Source organism: Dinoponera quadriceps, unplaced genomic scaffold (assembly GCF_001313825.1).
Source record: "Dinoponera quadriceps isolate SergipeBrazil2010 unplaced genomic scaffold, ASM131382v1 scaffold1375, whole genome shotgun sequence".
Lineage (NCBI taxonomy): Eukaryota > Metazoa > Arthropoda > Insecta > Hymenoptera > Formicidae > Dinoponera > Dinoponera quadriceps.
In genome coordinates, this window is record NW_014555442.1 from 8,046 (window position 1) to 19,736 (window position 11,691).

The 11,691-nt window shown below is 36.4% G+C and overlaps 1 protein-coding gene across 5 annotated transcripts; it reads right to left on the reverse strand.

Moving 5' to 3' along the window:
• Window positions 1–5,666: 5,666 nt before the first annotated feature.
• Window positions 5,667–9,549, reverse strand: LOC106744151 (quinone oxidoreductase-like protein 2). Of its 5 annotated transcripts, none has more exons than XM_014618643.1 (9): window positions 9,275–9,549; window positions 8,973–9,190; window positions 8,352–8,594; window positions 8,085–8,276; window positions 7,131–7,312; window positions 6,929–7,017; window positions 6,728–6,854; window positions 6,525–6,649; window positions 5,667–6,421 (listed from the first exon to the last, which is right to left on the reverse strand). In XM_014618643.1, exons 1-9 carry the CDS (start codon window positions 9,306–9,308, stop codon window positions 6,411–6,413), a joined length of 1,221 nt encoding a protein of 406 aa, XP_014474129.1. In that variant the 5' UTR covers window positions 9,309–9,549; the 3' UTR covers window positions 5,667–6,410. The 5 variants fall into 5 exon arrangements, with proteins under 5 accessions (XP_014474129.1, XP_014474124.1, XP_014474125.1 ...); XM_014618638.1 differs by having other exon boundaries at window positions 6,352–6,421; window positions 6,520–6,649; window positions 9,275–9,548; XM_014618639.1 differs by having other exon boundaries at window positions 6,352–6,421; window positions 6,520–6,649; window positions 8,361–8,594; window positions 9,275–9,547.
• Window positions 9,550–11,691: the final 2,142 nt, after the last annotated feature.

Here is an 11,691-nt window from a genome sequence, read left to right on the forward strand (position 1 = left end):
AATACAATCACCACAAACAACCACAAACGAAACAACAGAACAACAAATAGAAATCGGAATAGATACATCCGTCGAAGAAAAAGAAAACATACCATTAAACATAAGAAACCCGAACTTAAAAGCATGGACAAAACAAGGGTGGAGAGCGGATAGATCCCAAAAACGGATCCCCTACATAAAAAAAGGAACAGATCAACAAGTAAATTCATAATGAAAAAGAAAACAAAAAAGACGAAACAAAAAAAACGACAGCAAGACAACAGAAACAAAAAACAGAAAAAACCAACCATTAGCATTCTCCACACCAAATACATTAATAGAAACAGTGGAAATAGGAAGAAAAAACCCAATAAAAACAATAATAAACTCAACACAAACCGAACAATTAGAACTAATAAAAGAATTACAACAAATAATACGACAGACACATTTAGAAGAAAAAACCACAGACACACTACAAAATAGAAGCTTTGAGGATCCAGGACCAAGCAAAACAACAAAACCAAAACCACAAATTTTAGAAATAATAACACTATCACCAGAAGCACAAATACCATGGCAACCAAAAAACACACCAAGCCCAGGACCCTCAGAGCAGGTGGGTCAAGTGCAACCGGAGGGTCAGCCGCGGAGAGAGGAGCGGCGGGACAAAAGACGAAGAAGGTCACCGAAATAAATGAACACGAATGCGAAGGGCGATGATGATTGGCGGGGGCCGTCGGCGAATTGGGAAGCGTCGCGGAGGGGGAACAAGGTTTGAAATTGAAAGAAGGAAAGGCGCGCAGTAGCGTGGAGATGCGGGAAGCGAGAGGACGTATATTGAGAAGAAGAGCGGAGAACTGCGCAGACGAGTTGCTGACGGAGAAGTTGCTGACGGAGGAGGAAGCTGACGGAGACGCCCTGGTGCAAATCTCCTGGTGGAGGCTCAGGGAGACGCGGGGAAACGACCGATCGCCTGGCGACGGTAAGTGCGCTGAAAAATTGCCACTGTTCCCCTTCGTAACTTTCCGTGAAAACAGAGACTTCCCGTCAGGAAACCGAGGCGTCCGGCGGGAAGTTCGACTCAAAACGCGGCACCGGTGGCCGGAACCGGGCAACCAGATTTTAAAAGAGAGAAAGAGTCCCGTCGTCGGCGGGATCAAAGGGCTACCCGGTACGGTAGGCGACGCATGTTGCGTCATCCCGCCGTGCGCGCCTGATCGGGTTCCAACGTGTTCGCGACGACAGTCTTGCGTCGGAATAGTCTATAATCAAGACTTCCCCGAACTACGACGCGGGGGAAGAATAGTTTTATTTATGCGGCGTAGCAGTGAGATCGGAAAACTAATTATAGAAGACGTGATCATTAAGTTCACAGGATTTATGGATCAATATTTTTTTGTTCGTGCTTTATTTTTTCTTTAAATAAACTTAATCTTAGTTACTCTCACGGGGTATGTGTTCATTATTTCGCGTTTCCCTATCCCCATACCCAGTGTCTGAGGCGAGCGTCCAGTGATCTGAATATCTCTTCGGGGACGACAACGTTAGCAGGGAGGGAATTCCTCTATACAACCTCTAACAGTAAAGGCGTATCTGGGGAGACTTGGCCGGTCCAGCTTCCCGGGCCTGGAGCTTGGGCGAAGCTCTCAAAAATAACGCCCTGGCGACCATGGACGGGCAACGGGATCCGTGGGGAACTTTCCTTCTCAAGGTTCGGCAGGATTAAACGTTGATGTTTTCACTAAGCTAGTGACATCCGGTCACAACGCGTGTTGCAGATCGCTCGAAGCGTTGCGAGGGCGACGATCGCGACGGAGGTCCGAGTATCCGACGGTCGCGAGAGCGAGCGGCGGCGAAGACCGCTAATGAGAGACGCTCGCGAAAGATCGTCGGAAGGCTAACGCGCGGCGCAAGAAGGTCGCTCACAGTCGCGGGCACTGCGTACTACCGCGGGCTCGCGAGAGACGGACGAAGACACTCAGATGCACTAGTCCGGGGAGTTGGATGCGAAACGCTAAAGGGGGTCGACGGCGAGGAGCACTCGCGAGCACGTCCGTGATGTCCGGAATCCGAAACGGAAGAGAAAGCGCCGGGGTCCTCGCATGACCTCCGGGACGCTCTAAAACAAAACACTCCCGCGCCACCGAACACGTGATCAACCGTCGTTGATATCGCGTGACACTCGCGTAGTTCCGGCGGTGCGCGCGACGCACCGGAGATGCCGGGTGGCGCTCGAGTCCGTCAGAAGACCGAGCGCGGTTGCAGAACCTGTTTCCTTCTGTGAGAGGCTGCTCTGGGCGGTGGCGCCGACAGCGACGGCGCGCGAGGCTCGACCGCCAGATATATCTCCGAAAACATGATCGTATTAAGTTCAGTTATTTGTTTTTATGGTTAAAAAATATTTTCCTCTCCAGGAAAATATATGATTTCCGATAGATTTTTACACGCTGAATACGATCATATTGGTAGAATTAATTTATCTCGTTTCGTTTCATTGTTATTTCCACTCAACAATCTTAATGGCAATTTTTGCTTTAAGGTTAATTTATTTTTGCTAAGGTTATTTTATTTTGTTTTAAGGTTAAAGCTCTTGGATAGTCGCTGCAACTGTTCTTGTTTGATGGTGTCAGAAGTGAGAAAACACATGTCAAGAATTCTTGCGCTTTACGCTCAGATAAAAAGATATATTCACAAAATGATATTTGTGATTGATTTAGTACATTTGTAAAATTGTCCGTGAACATTTCTTTTATTCGAACAAGCAATAAATAGTTTTAACATTAACATTGACAAAATCATGAGAAAAGAGGTTAAAATAAATGGTTCCGTGTCAAATTAATTTTGCGGCTGTTTGTTGATTGTTCGAATAAAAGAAAAGTGGACGAACAATTTTATAAATGTACTGAATCGATCACAAATATCATTTTGTGAGTATATCTTTTTATTGTAACGCAAGAATTCTTGACATGTATTTTCTCGCTTTTGACGTCATCAAACAAGGACAATTGCAGCGATTACTCAGGAGCCTTAAGATATTTCAAAATCCTGACATGATAGGCAAATTCAGCGACCGGATTTGAACTCAGCGCACAGAAAAACATAAGGAATAACTTATTTCATCAAAAAAGGTGACCATTGTATACCTGTGTTATTATATATTATCCCTTAATACCTATTTATTTTGCAAATACGCATTTCGTAGAAAATATTTTTACCGTAAAATTAGAAAGTACACAATTGTTACATTTTAGCTTTTATCTCAATAGATCTTTAAGAACGAATGTAAACTTGGAGGTCATGGAGTAATTGTTGAAATTGACGAAATTCTATTAGGCTCTATTTCTAAAAGAAAATATAAGAGGCCGGTTAATTAAAGGTTAATGTGCATTTGGAGATAAAAAAAATACGAGTAAATGTCATCATGCTTGTAAAAGACCGTCAAACAAAAACACTAATGGACCCAAGCAGCATGTAAACGTTCGAACAACATACGTTTTAGAACTTTTAATATATATTTTACGTAACAAAAGTGTCGCAGTATCACAATTATGCTGCTCTGTTACAATTCCATTTTTCAATTAAAATATATACATCTGGAAGATGAAGATATTAATATATTAACCCTTTTAGTGCCGGGCGAAAAAGAGGTGCTTATGCGAAGATAACCGGCCGATTTTACTAGGATTTGGTAAAAGACTCATAAAAACTAAACGAAAAGCAATATTTAAAAATTATTTATTTTAATTCTCTCGTAATGAAATTAGACTATTTATAACGTATTTTAAATTTATTTTGATAGAGATCTCTCGCAATGCGAATAGTAAAGCGCTACAAGGTGCGGGCCGATATATCGGCTCTGGCACTTCTCGCCGGTGTAGCAGGAGCCGATATATCGGCTCCCGGCACTAAAAGGGTTAATATCTTTTAGCAATTAATATATTTTTAAATAATTTGTTATAAATAGACATAATCAAACTTCAAGATGTACGAGTATATATTTTAATTAAAAAATGGGATTGTAACAGAGCAGCATAAATGTGATATTGCGACACTTTTGCTACGTAAGATATACTCGTATATTAAAGGTTCTAGAACGTATGTTCTTCGAACGTTCCCACTTTGTTTGAATATAACCAAACCAAGTGAACGTAAGCGAACGTTCCTCGAACGTTTACGTGTTGCTTGGGGATATAATCTGTCAAAAAATAAAACCTGAAACTATTAATTATAATTATATTAACTATTCTTGGCGTTCATAAAATATGAAAATTATATTAATCAAAAAGTCAATCACAAAACCAATTTTATTGATCCCAAAACAAGAGTACATTCCTAAAATAAAGAACGTCTCTGGCGTGAAATACGAGGAAATATATTACGTTACGAACGTCGAAAAGCTCATTATGTTCATTAGCTGAATTTATTTTTAAATGGACCTACAAATTAGAAAATCACTGTGATGATGCGAATTTTTGCTCGTCACTGAGTGGCCCAACAGCGAGTGAAACGAACGTCCCGACTCGATAGCGAGCGAGCGAAGCTGCCGAACGAGAGGGACGAAATCCTGAGGAGGAGAGGCGAGCTTCTGGTGACAAGTGGGTGAGCGAGAAACTATGTACAGGCGCGGATAGGAACAATTACAGTCGCGTTGTAATTCCAAGTCGGTTGCCGCCGCTTCTCGGCGGCATCTGCGCGAGTAGTAGACCAGGAATTTGGATTCGCTTAGGGTTCGTCGCGCCCTGAAGGTCGGGACGCATGGACGTGCGAGATTTTGAGGCCACATTGCAGGGCAACGAGGGCCATGCTCAAAAGGATCTCGAACGTAGAAATCCCGGAGACTCGGTTACCTTCTTTAGTCGCCGGTAGTCCTCGGATATTATTTGTCGGTATTATACGTAATTTATTAGGAGCCGTATTATTGAATAGCGGGTTTTTTTTTGGAAAACTGCTTTTGGCGAACGAGCTAAACCAAATGGTGTACATGATCGGCCAGAAAGCAATAATTATTGCCTGAAAGGACTCGGCTGGCGTCCATTGGGAAACCCGGTGAGATTCGCGTAACGAAACTGAACAAAAGAGCTTTTTTTGTTTATACGATGCACGTTATTATAGCTGCTGTCAAGCGGCTTATATCCGCCGCATAAAGAATCTTGTATAACATCTCGGCCGAGCCATAGTTCTCTTTTAATTGCGTATGGGATCTTCCGTGGTATCGATTAGTTGCATGTAATTGAAGGTCGTCAGGCGAATTAAAGAATTGTTATTTACATGTTAAATTCGTCTTTACTTTATTATCTCTACCGACTCCTCCTCGAATTGTTCGCGAATATCGAGGAAGAAGGTGAAAAAACCACGACGCTCTACCAATCGGGCTAGCGAAGAATTAGACTCGTTATCGCAAAAATAAAAATTGAGCTAGCTGAGGTGGGTCCGCTGCCGCGAAAGTGGAAACGAAGAAGTCCTGCAACCGCGCGGACAATCATTTAGTGTTGCAAAAGTGTGACATCACATTCATGTATTTTTTGATATTATGGTTTCATAATACATCTTATTGACAAGAATATAGTTGATATAATAGGCATCTTTAATTAATAAACATCATTATACTTTTATATTACTTATTATATTTATTATATTTATTATATGTATTATATTTTTATTATTTACTATATTTATTGTATTATTATTATTATATATAAAATATATATACAGATTGGACACATTTTGGCTGGTGTAACTGAAACCTTTTACCTTATATTAAGTTGTGAATCGGTTTATTATTAAAATTAAAATAGTGAAGATTAGCAAAAGACCTTACGCAAGGTATGTCGATAACTTATAATTTATTTATTTTAAAAATGTTTATCTGAATTTATAATTATTCTATTATATTTTTATATTTATTTGTTTCTATTTAGTAGATATATTTTGCACAGGGGTCTATGCTAATCTTCAATGTTTTAATTTTAGCATAAGATAGGCTCATCATACATATTTTAGTAAAGCGAAAAGTTTGTTTCAAGAGCCAAATATGTACGAGTATGTTATGATTATGATAAAATTATAATTATATGAAATTATTTGTTATTTTCTTCTCATCTTTGAGGAAATCTTGGCCTTGATATATATTGTTATAATAACAGCTTTCAGTAACTTTCATAAGATTTCTAAACAACTTTTCTTGATAACTTTTTAATAAACAATTAACGACGGCTAAAACTTTTTGAATGTTATTCAAGATCTTGACCTTGACAATATATATCAAGGGCACAGTCGTATCTCGTTGCTCCGTTAAACGCAATATTTACTTATATTTCTTTCAATAATGTTTTTGCTATCTTTAAAAAATATTAGTACCTAAAGATCACAGAATATTCAAATCTATTTAATTCTTCACTTTTATTACATTGGCTTCCTTATTCCTAATGTCAATAACAACCTGCAAAATTAACAAGGCGTTAATAACGTATTTTTATAATTATATTAGCAATCTTACATTTAAAAACTAAGAAAAAATTTGCGAATTCTGTTACTTACTTTACCTGAAGATTTACTTTCAGAAACGAACTGAAAGGCGTCATTGATTTTGTGTAAGCCAACAATCAATGAGCAAGATGGCGTAATAAGTCCTTCCTCAAGAAATTGTAGAATTTCGTCTCCGGCTTGACTAATTTATAAAAATGAACAAGATTATTAAAATTTTCGATACATTTTGCAAATGCTAGAAATTACAAGTATAACGTGCCGATATACGTCAGGCATTTTCTTCCTATACTCCGTAAGACTGAAGCCGCTGACACTGAAGGAACTCTTCTGCACCTCAGAATGAGCGTCGGTTATAGTCGTTGCTGTGCCAGCTATAATCACTCGTCCTACATGACAGAAGCAATAAGTGAATGCATTGATCACTATTAAGTTATGGATACTTTAGATACAAAGTAAATACCTTCGCGAGAAAGATGATGTACTACTACCGCAAAATTATCGTCGCGCAGCAATTCCTTTAACGTTGCGTCTTTGTAGACATTGGTGAAACTAAAAAAATATTATGTATTTCAACAATACGTCTTACTTGGAGACAACCCGAGCAACACAGTTTTCTTGGAATCTCCTAAAAATCTACCAACTGTAAAAATTGCAGGACTCACCAATCTAACATTTTTTTAAAGTATTCTCCATCGATATCGTCAAAGATTGCTTTAATGTCTCGCTCAGCCGCGATTTCTTCTATTTGTTTCAGTAACTTCTTACTTTTATATTTGAGAGATGTGAATGCTCCTTTCTCCCGGACTAGATTTGCTCCATCTTCTGTAGCACAGACTCCAATGACCTACGCAATTTAATAATGTGTTAAAGCTCCTGTATATTCACTATAACTGTTTTTGTTTGAAGACGTTAAAAGCGAAGAAATGTATGTTGAGAATTTTTGAAATATATGTTCAAATAAAAAGATATATACATAAAATAACATTTGTGATCGATTTAACACACTAATAAAATGCTCCGAAAACTTTGCTTTTACTCTAACAATCATTAAATAACCATATAATTAAATAATATGCAATCTTCTTTTTTAACTTTCATTATTTCTCGTAATTTTGTCAATATTAATTTTATGGTTAATTATTGATTATTAGAGTAAAAGGAACATGTGTGGATTGTTAGAGTAAAAGGAACAAGTGTTCAGAACATCTTATTAATGTGCTGAATTGATCACAAATGTTATTTTATGGGCATTTTTTATTTGAACATATATCGCAAGAATTCTTGGCATACGTTTTCTCGCTTAACATCATCAAACAATGACAGTTGCAAGTATATAGAAACTTTACATAGTAAAGTACTAATCAAATATATTTATCATTTACAAAATTTTCTTTGAATGAGACTTAATTTCACGCAATATTTAATTATTGATGTTAGAACTAGGAAGGATATAAATTATAGAACTTATTTGTTACTACTTATTATTAAAGTTAAATAAATATAAATGTAATTAAATAAATAAATGACAAGATAGCAATATAAAAATATACAATTGAAATTTGTGAAATATTTACTAAAAATATTAAATATTTAATATTTAAATATGCATGAGACACCTTAGCTCTAAAGACGTTTGTAGCTAAATCCACAGCTGCTAGACCAATACCACTTATGCCAACATTTATTAAGATCAAGTCATTCTCATCAAGATTGACTTTTGTCTCTAATGCAACCAGAGCAGTGATATAATTGTCTAAAATACTCACAGCATCTATAAATTTCAATTCGGAAGATATTTTCCATATATCCTAAACCAAACAAAATATTATTATAGACCATATCATCTCAAATTTTTATCTCTGAAATTTTATATTTTTTTATACATATTCTACCCCAACTTCAGCTAGGCATCTCTCAGCCAAACCTCCAAATCGGTCTTTATTAAGAGCAATTACTTTGTCACCAACAGTAAAGCCTTTTTTTTCTGCTTCTGTACCTACTTCAATTAGCTTTCCAACAACCTCATAACCAAGAACTGTTGGCAATTTAGGTTCAAATATATATAAATTTTTACTAAGAAGTATATCAGAAGCATTCAAGGCACAGTAATAAACATCAATAAGGACCTAAAAATGTAAAATATAGGTGTAAAAATATAGCTGTAGTTATTAAAATATATTTTAGATATCATATTATTATTACTTAAATATACATGTTACAAAAGTATATATATTAAATTTAAAATATTCGTTGCAATAAGAATACAAAGAATGGAATATGGATAGGAGCTTCTAATAGCTACATATAACAAGAACTAGATTTCCTGCAACATGACATTAGCTACATTCAGCAAAAAAAAACAGTTTTGCAGTTTTTGTTGTCAAATTCATGAATCTGATTTGTGTATGCTCTTAATCTTGATTAAATTTAAAAGCATGCCAATGAGATTTTACAACAGTTGCAAAACTGCTTTCTCTGCTGAACATAGTCACATTTATACAAACCTCACTGTGTTGCACTTTTTTTGGTGGTTTCAAATTTTCTATAACAAGAGGGATGGAGAATTCCTTCAGTACTGCAGCATGAATTTTTCTTGGCTCCGGCGCAAGATTAATATTCTTGACAGATTCCGCATTTTTTTCGGTAGATAATCTAGCTCCGATAATTCGCTGTGATAAGTTATTCAACCTATTTCTATATAATTTTGTAAAAATTCTGCATCCTATCGGCGACATGACGGACAAAATAATGAATTAATAGCTATATAATTAATAATAATAAATAAACTATTTAGTACAAATATAACCTAAAAGATTCAATAAAATTGTATACGTTCTCATTGCTCAATGGTTACAGGCAGCCAACTGGCAAGCCACAACATCACTAACATTGACCTTAAAATGAGATTCCAGACAAATGCGTTCCGCCGGAAAGATTTTATCAAAAATATGTATGTAAGTATAACGCGACGACAAATTGTACACATGTATATACATAAATATCTTTTTCGAATTCATACATAAGGCCGGTGTCTCAATGCGCGGAAATCCTCAACGAAACGTGCGGAATTAACGTGACCAATCACAGCTGTCACGAAAAGAACGGAATGGATGATTAGTTGCGTTGGCTCCGCACATTCCCTTTTGCTGAAGATTTCCGCGCAATGGGATATTGGCCTGAGGTCTGTTCTACAATATGTCGTATTTCGCTGTCAAATGCTAAAACATAGCCGATGGTCCAATGAAAAAAATTATCTTTCGAAAATTCTCTCATTGGATCACCGGCTACGTTCCAGTATCCGACAACGACATACGGCGTATTGTAGAACAAGTCTAATGGCTTTTGTGCACAGAACGCGGAAATACTTGCCGTGAAGCCATAAGGCTGACGGAAAGGTGTCATTAAAGTCTTAAGGTCTGTTCTATAATACTTCGTAAGCCAGAGTCGGGTGTCGGAACACAGTCGATGGTCCAATGAGAGAATTTATTTTTCGAAAGTGAGTTTCCTTCATTGGACCATCGTCTATATTTTGACATCCGACAGCGACATATGACATTGTAGAATGAAATTGTAAAACAGGCCTAAAGCCCGTACCAGACTGCGGATTAGGATTGAGATTGAATTAAAATTTGGCCAATCAGAAAAAGATTCACTAAACTTAGGTTTAATGAACTTTGTTCCGATTGGTTAAATTTTAATCTAAACTCAATTCTAATTCGTAGTCTGATATGGGCAAAGGTTTGATTTTTATAGCTGGATTCGGACTACACAAGAACTGAACTGAACCAAACCAGTGCAAGCCAAAACTACAGAGTGCAAAGCGTGCAGCTAAAGAATGCTCTAGTGCAAAAGTAACTTGGCGTGTCATGTTATATCGACTGTTTTTCCGTTTGTTATTCCATTATGATACTTTCTATGAATATGAAAATTCACACAATTAAATACAATAATATATAAATACAACTAATATATATGTGTATAAAGAAAAAAATTGTCTCTTTGCTGCATTGTATATAAGTAGTGTTTGCCTCCGATAATTTCAGATTTATCTAGATGAAAACGAGCGGAAAATTTGAAAATTCGTCAAAGATGAGATGAAGATAATTTTGCTTTTAATGTATCTAGATGGAAGATAAGGTAAGCAGAGCTACTCATCTCAATAATTTTTTAGATAGTATTGTTTTTAAGAGAAACTTTATAAAAATTTATAATAAAAATTATGCAGATCACACATAAAATTAAAAACGGTTGACTAATTCGTCAACGTAATTGCTTTAAATTTAAAGATCTAACACAAAAAAGACTAATAATCATTGACTATTCATGATCAATGTGTTTTCTGAACGCAGTCTTTATTTCAGTCTTTTTCTGTAAAGTCAGACCACATCAGACCATCACACCATTGACTGTGAAGATCGATATGACTAGCACTTATTGTCTGTAGGGCCTATCATAGTGAATGTCATGTAACTAGTCTATTATAATTGGTCCATTAAGAGTTGACAGTCGTAATCGACTGTCGAATAAGCTTTCACAGTCGACAGTTTGATACGGGATTAAAATGGATTAATTAATTGTATTGACAGTTTAATACGGGAATAAAGTGGATTAATTAATGAGTGGTCTGTTCTTTTTAGTTGCACTGCTGAATTGGTGAAATATGTTATAGTGAAACAAGTATATTTTATTATGCTTTAATTTATTGCATTAGTTTAATTAAAAAGAACAGATCAAAGGAGACAAAATCGAAATTTGTTGTTTCGTTGAAATTTAACCTCCAAACCGTAGACTGATTCAGGTTTCACGCATAGGCGTCTATTATTTAATTCATCTTGTTGAAAAGTGAGTTCAGAATATGGAACATAACATCATATCAAATAATTTTCAGATGAGAGACATGTTTTCCTTATTTAAGACGAAAATGAATATATTTTATATTTTTTCCATCCAGATTGGTAAAGATGATCTATTTACCAGGTGTAAAAGTATGAAACCGGAATTTCTCTATAGATGGTGCTAGCCATCAGTTTAGGGACCGTAAGACCGCTTCTGCAGCGCCATCTTCTCCCTCTAACAGCTGACGAAGATTTTCAACACACAACAACCCAAGTTCCATACACCGGTATATTTTTCTATAACCTTAAACATGTCGAGTTTTGTGCCTACGAACTACGATTTGCGGACAGCATTGGTTTTTTGTTATCATTTGAAGAAAACTGCTGC